This window comes from Puntigrus tetrazona, chromosome 19 (genome assembly GCF_018831695.1).
Source record: "Puntigrus tetrazona isolate hp1 chromosome 19, ASM1883169v1, whole genome shotgun sequence".
NCBI lineage: Eukaryota > Metazoa > Chordata > Actinopteri > Cypriniformes > Cyprinidae > Puntigrus > Puntigrus tetrazona.
Genome location: NC_056717.1, coordinates 15,453,848 through 15,467,388, shown reverse-complemented (window position 1 = coordinate 15,467,388; position 13,541 = coordinate 15,453,848). Strand labels below are relative to the sequence as shown.

Sequence of the window (13,541 nt, the reverse complement as noted above, 5' to 3'; positions counted from 1 at the left end):
ATCAAAGCATTAAAAAAATACCTACATATTTAAGTTTTTTTAATGATGTGGTTTGTCAGACACATACGGAACAAAAATGAATTATCAAAAGCTTTATATTATTGTTATCTTTATTCTCATGACATTCGTTTCATGTAATACAAATTACACAGTGCCACATCGACATTGTGTGTCCTGTTGAAATCAGTGAGACCAAGGCCTTTGTAATGAAGATTAGCAAGCACAGATCGATTGCAGATGGTATGCAATAAAACCTCGAAAAATTATCCATACTGATGTCACGTTAGCTTCACCGTATTTCACATTTACATTTACAGCGTAAATCGAAAGAGGGCTCCTCGAGTCATCTTAATACAGACTCCATATCTTCTTCTGCTTTCACAGAACTGCGTTTGCCTTTTATTTTGAGGGATCTTCTTAAAAACCAGAGCACACCTTAAACCTAGCAGAAAATCAATCAACTCTCATCTCCTCGCCTTAAAAGGTGGGGATGTGTGTGTGTAAACAGCAGAACAGATGTAAGGAATCGGCCGCTTCGAAATACAGCTTTCACAATCCTAATTCACTAAATAAAATCTTGTGGTTGGTTCAAACATTATTCAGGCGATATTGTCATCTGCATGTTCGTGAACCTATCACAGGCTATTGTAATGAACAAACAGATGCAGCTTGAATTAAAAACCCTTTTTTGCCATGCATTTTCCCACTAAGCAGAGATTCCTGATATAAGTGTACTATATTTAATATACTACTACTTGTACACTACTGTATATTTAATGCGCTACTACTTTCCCATTGGTCTCATTTATACACTGCTTGACTATTGTCCTTTTTTTCTCTCATCCTCTCCAATGATCTAATCCTCTCCTTCTGCTCATGCTCAGTTCGCAGACATTCACATACTTGCGCGCACACGCATGCTAGTTTCTATTATATTTTCTTATGTATTTGCATTTATTTTTAGCTCAGATTTTTAGCTAAGTCAAACCCACATATTGCATTTTCTATTTTAAGTAAAACATCTTTTGGTAAGCTGTTTTTTTTTTTTCCTCATACTGATAAAAATAACACAACGTAAGGGATTTCAGTGTTGTACTTTTATCATTTACATTTGGTCCTCAATGCAGGCACAACCCAAGCTTAAAATATAAATTCAACACGTGATAATGAAAATACAATAGCGCTCAAAATAATCATTCAGAGTGCTATTTATATACTCAGTCTTATGAAATCCATTTCATTACATCATATGCAAACTGAATCCATTATCATCATACAAGTTCATTTTGTCATCTTGGTTTCCGCATTCCAAAAATATTCCACATTTGTTGAACTTTTCACTGTCAGCTCTCGAACACTGCGAAGGGCCTGAATATATCTCCATTGTTGATTTCTTCTCCAAACCCACACTAGCAAAACATTAGCATAGTTAAATGTATTCAAGCAATATCTTACCCATAATAAAGTGCAACTTCATCCATTCCTGATGGGTCAGATTCACATATTCACCTGCAGTATATATATATATAAAGAGGTTTCAGATTTACGGATATTACCCCGAAACAGAGAAACTGAAAGTGATTGTGGTGGCTCGCGTTCACCGTTCGCATCCATTTCTGAGTTCATCTCTCGTTTCTCCTGGGATAGAAGGGGCATATGCGCGCTCCAGGAGGGGTGGGTTGGCGGGGGTGGCACCCTGAAATTTTAAGCCTAGATTTCTAAGCTCTTTTTGTAGGGAAAAGACGCCGCAATCTGGGCCTCTTCTCCCCAGGAGCCATTAGGCATGGTTTGGTGGCCAGCGTGAAAGGAGTACAAGGACTTGGCACAAAAGGAAAAAAAAAAAACTTTATGCTCTTTCTTGGAAAAGAGGGATTCAGATATATTTTTTGTGCTTTTCGGCAAATGACGCAACCTTAGAGTTTTGATAATGCGCGAGATGAGAAGTGAGGGGGCTCGGCTGGCATCACAGCTCTTCAAATGAACAGCGGGACGTTTGGCCAGTGAAGAATGCAGGATTATGCTTGGATAAGGATTCTGGATAAGCCTATATCTACATTATTTCTATTTAGCAGTCTCTATTCATTGTGTTTATCACTCGTTCTCCATCCATATTTTGCACACATGCCTACAAACAAATGCACACTCTGGATTCATGATATTATAGGCCCTTTTGAGGCCCGTTCTCACCAAAACGCGAGCTGGATCTGATTTTTTTTTTTGAAAGGCACAGGACAATGAATAAGCTGAGCAATGGTGAATGGATAAAAACATTTCAAAACAGCGCAATGAAATGCAAAAAAAAGTGTTTGGGGCAAACCGACGGTATTCAACTGCCAAACCGTAATGTAAAACAATAGAAAAAATGACAAGGTCTACATTTGCATTTTTAAAAGCTGAACTCGACACGGCATCTTAGAAATGCTGAAGAGCAGCGAGAAAAAAATGACAGTCAAAAATGCATGTCTAGCTCAAGTTTACATAAAAAAAAAGCAGCATAGTGAACACAAACTGCTACTAGGCAAAACCAACCAACAAAAACATTTAAAAATGTCCCCTTTTTTATAAATCACTAAAACCCATTTACGGTAGCATTTTTAGCGTACTTCAAATTCAAAAAGAATATAAACCAAAATGTGAGGAAAGGTTTGAACAACAGAAACCACCAAGTAACCAGACACGCTTTGTTTTGCAAATATTTAGAAATGACGCATTATTCGGTGTGTTGGCTTTATGCAATTTACAGTAAACTATCGTCACGCCCTGTGGTTTTATGAAATATATTTTACCCAGTGTCAGTCCTGTTATGAAACGATACATTTGCCTGTTTTATTTTCCCTACAAGAAGTCATAAGCAGCTATGCTGGTAATTAAAAGCATACCAGTTCCACTAAAAATAAATGAGTTTCCTGGAATAGATCGTATGCGTGTGAGTGAGAGGGTGAATGAGCACAAGCATTGCGAATGCTACATCACTGAAACCATAGCGATACATTTTGGAGGCTAACTTCTCTCCATTTCACATCCTCCTCTTCCTCGTCCCTCACATATAATCACACCTAGAATCAGATCTCAGCTGTGCATGTGTATTTCTGTCTCAGAGAATGAAGTGAAGCCTGCTGCTGGATTTTACTTCAATACAGCATAACTAGATGTTCTTCCTCTGATCAGCATCATTCACACTGCCGCCGTCGGTTTTCACAACACTTGTACATGTGCGTCAAAAAATAGGGCACCATCCTGTGACAGATGCTGCACTTTGCATTATTTATAGACTGTAATAAAGAACACGTGCGATTTTGCAACTTTTCTCATATCTCAGAAAAACAAAATGTAAATATTCTGTATATTGTTTGAAATGAGACAGTTTTTTTAATGCACACCAAGAATGCATTTATTTAATCAAAAATACAGTACAACAGCAGTACGGTGAAATATTATTATGTACTGAAATAACCATATTCTATTTTAAAATGTGATTTATTTCTGTGATGACGGGATTACTTTAGGTCTTCAGTGTCACGTGATCTTTTAGAATGCATTCTAATAGGCTGATTTGTTGCTCAAACAAAGAAACAAAGAAAATAATATCATTAACGGTATTTAGCAGGCCTGCTTTTTTTGTAAATGGTAATACTTTTTTTCATGATTAAAGTAAAGCATTTATTTGAAATGATAAAGGACACATGTATGAACATTATAAATATCATAAATATCTTTAATAATCATAAATATGCAATTACAAAGATTATTGATGTATTTATTGTCACTTTGATCAATTTAATGAGTCCTTGCTGTTTAAAAGCATCTGTTTAGTTTTGCCTTTTACATTTTTTTATGAATCCTATACCCTAAACTTTTAAACGGCTGCATTAGCGTATCACGATTCAACGCAAAGTATTTTCAACACTTATATTAAGAGATGTTTCTATAAATTGTCATTGATCGAACAATAAAAATATAATAGTATTAGAATCAAATGAACACAGCTTTGGTGAGCTTAGCACAGTAAATGAAAGTGTCACTTTTAAAATGAATTGTGTTAATTATATTTAATTTATCCCCTGAATTATTATTTATAGCCTACTATTAAAAAAAAAAAAAAAAAAAAAAATATATATATATATATATATATACATTTTAATATATATAGCGAATAAGTTGTATGTATCTGAAGTCTTATTTTAGAGATCATACACTCATCGTGAACTTGCATGGAATGCTAAATAGATTTTATTGGGAATTATCTATCTTTGTTTATTGTGAGTATTGATTAAAGCAGGGGGTGAATCTAAAAACTCATCACACATACACTCCTTACTCACACTCTATACATGCTGCCAGCACAACCTTGGCATCAAGACACCCAATATACACATATCTTCAATGTACACACATGATTTCTTAGCCGCTGCTGGAATGATGACCTTCATCTAGCGTCAACCTTGACAGGAAAAAGGGGGGTGGAAAATAAGTGAAAATTTATGTCTGTGCCTTTTCAGATTGTATTATAGCATACAAGAATACCCTATATAGCCCATCACTTCAAGATGCCCTTGGACACAACAGCCTTTGAGATGAAGACCTCATTTTATATCAAAGGAGACATAAATTCCATTTTGCTGCCTGACTTTATAGATGGACAAACAGTCGATGTTCAGTTCTGAAAATGTAGGGCAACAGCAACGTACAGTGAGGATCAATTTAGATGGGATAGTTTTCCCTACAGCAGGCCTTTATTTTTAGACTAAATGTGTTATTTGGTCTGATATTATTCGATTAAAGCTGTGGTTTTCCTTGATTAATCTAAATTGTATGCTTCAAAAGGGTTGCGTAACTCGTGGTACGAAATCAGCTAAATTATTTTAATTATTCTGCTGGTAATTATATTTCAAATTGCACCTCTTTCAAGCCAGCACAGTTTCAGTCTCTCCTCCACATTTCTGATTGGTAAGTAAATTACCTAAACACGAAACAACAGTTTCTGATTCGCTGCAACTTTTGTTTGTATGATTCAGAGCTGTAGGCATAGTACATTGTGTGCCTTATTTTAGACATTCACGAATGAGAAAAATGCAGAGATCAAAGCAGCATTATTCTATAAATGTAAAATTGCGTAGACTCCCAATATAATGCTGCCTACTTTCCTTTGCAGCGATGTAATTGACAAAATTATACATAACGTAAAATTATTCTTATTATAGACTTATTTAAATCATTCTCTGGCTATGTTTGATGTTTGAACTGTGGGGAACTGTAAGAAAACTGTAAAGAAAATATTATATCGCCTCTGTATGAACGCTCAAATTGCTGAAGTGTTCTTTGTTGCGCAGAAATATAAGACTTCAAGTGGCAGATAAAAATGTATTTAAAATGAAACATCATAAAGCCATTTATTCTTTTGAAATATCAAATGTTTTAAATAATATTACACACTTTATACGTACCTTAGCAATGTTCATGTTTTGTCTTTTATATCAACTAGGTCTTATAATTAGTAAATGAACATTGCATTATAAAATAACTAAAACTATAATAAAAAATTATGGAAAACAATTATGGAAAACACACACACATATATATATATATATATATATATATATATATATATATATATATATATATATATATATATACATACACACACATAAATTGTATTTCTATTTAAAAAAACTGATACGTATTTTTTTATGTTATGCTTTTATTGTGTTAGTTGGCTGTTTAAATGGTGTTTTTGCTATTCGTAATAACAACGGTAATAGAAATGAGAAAATTATTCATTATTATTATTATTATTATTAAAAGAAAAAAATACTTGTTATTTATGTGCATTTTACATTTAGCACATATGAAAAGGCATTGTTTAACAAGTATTAAAGCAGTTACATGTGTTTTCTATTTTTTAAATGAGTTAATCAGCTGCAAATTGCATCAAGATGGAAATCAATTTTAATAATTGTTCAGTTTAACACATAGAAAGAAGTCATGTTGTACGAATTTACAGTTCAATACTCGTAGAGCTCCTGTTTAGGCCCGTGTTTCATGTGAATCCGTCTAATACCAGTGTTCTTGCGCTCCTTTAGATGGATACAAGGGATTATAAGTTGTCTTTCATCTAATAACAGTTTGCACTTCTCACCTCATCTACTAAAGCCTTGTAATCATCCTAAGCTGATATACTGCAACATGCAACGAAACAGCCCGTTTCATGCCCTTGCTTGTGTTGAATCTAAAGATCGAGGCTACTAAAAAGACTCACAGTTGCAGTTCTTTGTCATGTTTCCATTTTTACAGTTCACCCAGCTGAGGAAAGTGTGTTATTTTTTAGGCTTGATTTTACATCACAAATTTAGACGAGAGAAACCGTCAAACAATTTAGGCTGCTTTTAAACCCACATTCACGTGTTCTGAATAGGTTGTAAATTAGTTGCTTCTAGGCCCGCAGTGACTATTATGGCATTTTCAGCATTGGCTACCTACCAAACCAAACATCCCAGACTCTGTGCTATGGCGAGGATTTGAACCGGAGCCAACAAGAATATGAAAATGTGAGCACATGCTGACTTTAAAACATATTTCACCACAAAGCTGTTGTTATACTGCACACCCGGAGAAGCGAGCCAAATATTGATCAGCTCCTAAAAGCTGTACGATTCTACCTCAGGTACCGCATTGATCGAATTATGACGAATCTCCTCAAACTCCTCATGTGATAAAACTGTTTATCAAGCTATCGTTATTCTTCCATAATGAGCGGGGATGCTTAAATATCAGCATCTCGGTGTATTGTCAGAATAGCGTTCAGAATAGTTATGATTGAACGTAGAACTTTACTTACCTCAGATCTTCATCTCCTCCACGGAAATAATATTTATATATATATATATTATTCCAAGCTAGTCTTGAAATGGCTGGAATATCTGCCTGTAGATTAACTCAAACTGGAATCTCCCGATGCAGGTTTGATGTCTAGGTCCAGAAGGATATACAATGACGTTAAAAGAAAAGAAAGAGAAAAGAAAATTAATAAGCAAACCAAGACCGTGTTCAGTCCTCAGTGGCTTTGTAACAAGAAAGTGAAGCTGGAAGACTGAAGATTTAGCTTTTCTTTCCCTAAATAAGTGGCTGCTGGAGCTTCAGGCCCCCCAACTGTGCACAGCATGGGCCTAGAGCTGGGAAAGCCAGAAACAGACTCACTTAGTAAAGAAAATGATATAAGGAGCATTCGTTTTATATTACGTAAAAGAAAAATACATCGGAATACCTTCGAAATATTTAGGCCAACTTATAGGGAGAAATCCAGGTCATACCACTGAAGCAGTCTTAAAAGATAAAGGCATATTTTAAACCATATTGTAATGTAATTAAACATGCAAACGCCTTCAAACAGGAAACGAAGTAATTAGGTGTGTAATGCTTAAATAAAATCTGCCTAAACACATGCTTTATGCTTTTGCTGTAAACTTCATTTAACAATCCCAGGTATACCGCATAATAATTTGCATAATGTTAACATTAAATGTGTGTTATAAGCGTTAGAAACACTTTTAATTGATCTGCACATGCCCAGTATTATCACAAAACGTAATAGCGTGGTATTATTTAAATGTACTCGCTCCATCTCTGCTTTTGCATACAATATAAAAGCGAAGAATCTTCCCGCTACATGCAGTCAGACTGTCACATTCGGTCTCTTCAGACTGAGAGACCAGTGAAAGGACCAGTGTAGCTTACACACTAGCTAAACCAACACAAACACACACACACACACACACACTAGTCTGTGTCTGGAGCCTAATATCATGTTAATGACCCTGTGCCTAAAGGCTGTCGTGCATTATGGGGTTTGCGAGTAGCCCGTCGGTCGCTTTAGAGCGGGTGGATTAGGGAAATGCTGTGGTCCCAGTGCTCGGCTGAAGAAGAGCGGGGTCACAGGACTAAAGGGTTTACCCGGCACACACAGACACAGACCGACACTCTCTCTTTCGGCTGTCACTTTGACTCACCTCTGCGAAGCTCCGCACCCTCTCCTCACAAAAGCGTCTCTCTTGTTTTCTTTTTCTCTACAGCCAGACGCTCCTGCCTTTGTCCACCTCCAGCTTCCTTTTTTGTCATAGAGTCTTTATTTTTTTTTTTCCTTGCTTGCTTTGTGTTTATCTGTGTTTTGCCCTTTATTGTAGACTGCTATGATATTCATTGCAATGTTAAATGAAAACTAATTGGCAAAGCGAGATTGTTTAAAGTTGATCTATTTATTGTTTTCATAGCTGTCATATTCATTAAATGAGAAAAATGCAAAAATATAAAAGAATGTATACTATCGCACTACAGCAACTATGTACAGTCATGCAGTTTATTTAAAACTTTGAGAATTTGAATGCAGAGCAAATATACCATTCTCTTACATTGTTTCTATGCTTTCTGCACCCTGTAAAGCTAATTAGCTGATCTGTCATTAAATCTTTTATTAAAATGGAAAGGATCCCTATTTATGTATTCATTAGCCTAGAATTGCAGATACATATTTACTAATGGGATTCAATAGGAGGCACTGAGACTGCAGAGCAGTTCCGTGGCGTGCTGTTACGCCATATGTTTTGACATGACAGGCTGTTGTCCAAAAATAGAATGGCCAGAAACATGTTTGTTGGTCATTTTCAAAACTACACAGAAGGCCTAAATGAGCAATACAGCTTGAAATGAGGTACAATGTAAAATATATTCTCAACGAGGTCTTTAAATGCGCATTAATAGGCGGTATCTGTGACAGAAACAAACATAAGCATGCAGCAATAATGACCTCTAATTAGTGACCCCTCCCACTGTCAAACACAAAGGATTTTTAGCTTCAAAGCTTATATGTTCAAGACCTATTGTTGTTATACATTTGGATTGTGTCCTAAATATCTATATAGGGATCAGTAAGTGTACAAGTAATTGCTTTAAGTATACTATAAGTATGGATAGAAGTCATTTTTAATGTTACCGTGACAGCAACCTGACAGGCAGCAGAATAGAATAACATGCTGCCAGAGGTATATTCATTTTAAAATAAAGCAAACCTCACTGTATAATCATCATCATCATCGTGCAATTTAAGCAGGATATGAATGCTTAACAGACAGATGTTTACTTGTAAATTTAAATTCAAATTGTCCTAACCCTCACAATCTGTTGAGATTGCGTGTTCATGTTTGCAGTCCCAAACACTCAATAATCATTTCTAGTTTATGTAAATAATCTCTTCTTTTAAAAAGGAATTGCATTATTTTTCCATTAAATGACCGCAAGTATTTCCTCTAACCAAATTAATAGCCATTACATTAATAGCCATATTACTGAAACTTTAACCATCAGTCTGTACGAATGGTATCCAGCTATGCTGTCTGTTATGATCACAATAAAAATTTGGAAACCAAACATAACGTCTTATCTTTTTCCATCTAATTGGATACTAAACTTAATTTTTTTGTTTACCTAATTAAATCATATTTAAACACTCTCACGATGTTCCATAACTGTAACTACTTTCTTTGCGGAACACAATTGATATTTTGTCAATGAAGGTCAACAGGGTCCAACAGTTGACATGTTATTAAAATCTTTTTTTTGCGTTTCACACAATCAAGTAAATGACCAGTTAGTTTTTTGGTTGAGCTACCACTTTAAGCATCAGAAACCAGATATTTCACTGTTTTTTAAGCTATTAAGACCCCAAAACAGAACACGAGGACTACGACGCGAACACAACAAAACATATACGAATTGAAATGCTTATTGCGTACCACGATATTTGCGCATCGCAACTTCGCTGGAAAATCTTCAGCGTTTGCAACCTTGGCCCTGCACCTCCGCAACACCAATTCTACCGGCTGCTCGCAGAGATGTCTAAAGTAGATATGTGTGTGCGCATGTGTGCGTATGATAGACAGGGCCACTGTCTCTTATGTTTCATTATCATTCCTGTTGCAGACCCTCCATGAAAGAGCAAAAATCCAGAGATTTATGAGGCGGCTTACCCCCCGCAGAGCACATCATCAATGCACCGCGCTAACCAGACTAACTCACAAAACACGCACATATATACTTAGACTCTTGCTTTGCCCTCATCTATGTCTAAACCTTCATACGAGCACATACACAGATGCTTCGTGACGTTTGCATACTGACAGACAGCACTGTATAGGGAGGCTTAAAATAGTCCAAGTGCACACTGTCAACGGATTGTCGCATTGAGCGTGGACGTGTTTGCACGTGCAATTGTTAGTTTTTTCCAAATAAGAGACATATCAAAGCGTGATTCCTGCTGTGCGGGCTAGTTAGAGCGAGCAGACAAGGGAATGAATTTTTCACAGGCTAGCCTCTCTTTTCAACACACACACACACACATATACAGTCACATTCTGCTTTAAGTCTTTTTCATAAATAATAGTGTGTGCAATTTGAATGACAGTGTGGGCACAGGCAGTACAAATACTAATTAAGTTTCACAGCAGGGGGCGGAGCTGTAAGAACGATTACTTTTGACAAAGAGGAAATTAAACTCGCTGCACAATAACATCATTTGCATATTTATTCACAGAGATATGCTATAGATGGTTTGGACCGGACTGTTAAGCAAGGGCTTAGTTCTGTCTGCACAACAACTAGTCATTTCCAGAAAGATAGCCTTTTTCAAACCAAGCTATAAAACCCACAATCAGTTGGATTTTCACTTGTTTTTAAACTACTTTTCCCATTTAAATTCCTTTTTTTGAAGACCTCACGAATGCCGTGTGGGATCTCAGCATTTGCAATTAAAGTTTACTTTTGCTTTCGAAAAATATGTTCTCAAGCGAGACAGATGTGTATCTGTGTGTGTGTGTGTGTGTTACAAACGCAAACAAGCTCGCCAGGTGACTCACCTCAGATAACAGTGAGTTCATGCACGAGGTGAGGGGGAGAGAATGACCTCTTTGGATGAAAGAACGAGTCATTATGAGTAACCCTACACGTGCTGTCACTCACTCCCACGCACACGGTCCCGTATCGGGTTAAAGAGCCGGTGCAAAAAAAGAGAATATGCCATCATTTAGAGAATCTTATAATTGGCAAATGCGCGAGCGCTTGGTCCACGCGCGTTCTGTTACGTTACCTGGGATTACGTGGACGAACCACAAATCTAACCATAGCGTGTTATTGTTCAGGAAAGTTTCTATACTTTACTTTCCTGGGAACGATTGTCTCTGCCATTCACTCGAGAGAAAAATCTACCTCAAAACAGAACACGGTCACGTTATGATGCCCCTACGGTTATAACGCAACGTATGCTCGCAGCTGCTTTATGCGATCATATTAATCGATTAAAGGAAGATTTAAGTTAGCAGGATCTAAATTTTCTTCGAACCATCCAGCTTACTTTTTTTTACGTAAGAGCGGGCGTGGCCATTAGTAAATTTAACGTATAGTCATGCCTATTTTTAGCCGTACAAAACAGCTGATTTTGCAGCTTGATATTGCAAACTGGTGTCTCTTACCATATAATTTAAATGTATTTAGTAATAATCTTATCTATGAAACCACCCGTAGTCCAAACTTGTACCATTTATAGCACTTGATAATTCTCGGAAGTCTCGCACATTCACAAAAAGACTTATTTCCGCGTTAAAAAATAACTTGCATTTATTTATTATTTATCTATTTAATTTTTTTTTTTAAATGTATCTATTTAAAATGTTATTTTTAATGTGGTATATTTTAACTGTATACCATGGCTGTACAAGTATAACAACACATCAAAATAAATTCCAGTGATTAAAAATGTGTTCAGTCATTTACTTACATAGAACTATCTTATGGTTTCAAAATATGGTCAAAAGGTTGTATAGATAACTTTTTGGATGCTATATTTGGCTCGTTTTTCTATTTTGGTCAAATCCTGGTCACCATCAACATTCATCATATGGAACGGAGCAGCATGAACATTTTTCATAACGTCTATTTTTTATGTCCCACTGAACAGCAGCAACAAAAAATAAATAAAATTAAAATTTTTGGAATGACATGAGGGTGAGAATTTAATAAACACATATGTCTTTGCAGTATAAATGATTGTACTGGTCAGTTTCCAAAACCCTCTTTAGTGTTTTGTATTTGTGTGTGTATCCATTCTTTCACAAATGTGTTATTACTTGTCTTTAAGTATCACCCCATGTAATAAACACACACTCTCTCATACAGGAAGGGGGCCCCGTCATGTGACGTTGACTTCCTGCCATTCTACTTTACAATCAATTCTATGTTATATGTGTGCTTGTGAAGACTGAGTAGTAGTTTGTGAGAGATGTGTGTGGGTGGATTGTTAATGGCTGTGTGAAATGGGGACAGTGTGTTTATATGCGTGTGAGTAGAAGTGTGTGTTCAGGCATGTAAGTCACTGCTGAGTGATGCAGTTTTTGTGTGAGCAGGTGAGTTTGCCCACATTTGAAAAGAGAGCTAGTTGTAAATTCTGCAGTACCATAGAGTGGTTGGGTGTGTTTTGTGTGCTTGTATGCCAGATTTTTTTTTTACTTTCTTGAATGATATTTAATTGTTCATCAGACATTGTTTATGATGTTTTAATCCTAAATCAAAGGACAGAATTCGTCTATTATGGCTGCTGTGCTATTATGGCGTCTATTGTTCCTGAGAACTGTGCTGTACTGCCATCTAGTGGCAGCTCTGCAAATTAATTTAGTCTAATTTTGTAGCTACAGACTAATACTCTAATTAACAGAGTAATACCGAGGTCCACATTTTGTGAGCAGAAGCTGTGACAATAGGAACGTTGCCTCGTTCCAGTATAAATAGACTACAATACCCAGTGCGCAATGCGCGAAGTGGACGGTTGCTAAGCAACGCAGTCGCGCGAACATGGACGCTTCCGAGACGCTAACAGATGAAGTTACTTTACAAGGTGATATAACACTTTTTATTTGTTAATAGCAACAAATTGTTTGACAAATACTTCAAGTTCACACGATTCTTGTGCAGTCTGAACGAAATATGAACGTTTTAACTCAGTAAACTAATTTAACATCAAACAATTACGTTACTGTCGCTTAGATAACTATCCTACTTGTTTAGCTAATTCTGTCAAATGATTAATAGTGATTATTTATCATATTCATCTTATATATTTTCTCACTGTGTTCTCACAAATGCGTAATGAATTGATATGAAACTCCTGATTTAATGGCTTTTTCACTTCAGAGCAGACAGCTGTTGTGGCGGATGAGGAGTGTGATGGAAACCCCGAGGAAGATCAGAAGGAATCGATCCCAGATGACATGTATTACACCTATGAGGAACTGTGCTCCAAACCCTTCATTACTGCAGACTCCAACATCCCACAGAACCTGTTGCACCTCTCGTATCCACAGCAGCTAACATTAATATATAACAAAAAGCATGCTATATGTTACTTCACTGTATATGTGTTGCCAGTCAAAATTACGGAATAACTGATATTTTTAATAATATCTTTGAACAATCTCTGTAATGCTCAAAGTTGCATGATTTGATAT

General features: G+C 36.2%; 1 protein-coding gene across 2 annotated transcripts in view; it reads left to right on the top strand.

Annotated features, from left to right (window-relative positions):
- The first annotated feature begins 12,862 nt into the window (after positions 1-12,862).
- Positions 12,863-13,541, top strand: part of LOC122324175 (cilia- and flagella-associated protein 44) — a 15,172-nt gene continuing 14,493 nt past the window's right edge. For both annotated transcript variants that reach the window (XM_043218422.1, XM_043218421.1), the window contains exons 1-2: positions 12,863-12,931; positions 13,228-13,387. In XM_043218422.1, the coding sequence (XP_043074357.1) occupies positions 12,889-12,931; positions 13,228-13,387 (203 nt within the window). In that variant the 5' untranslated portion in view covers positions 12,863-12,888. The remainder of the gene's footprint in view (positions 12,932-13,227; positions 13,388-13,541) is intronic.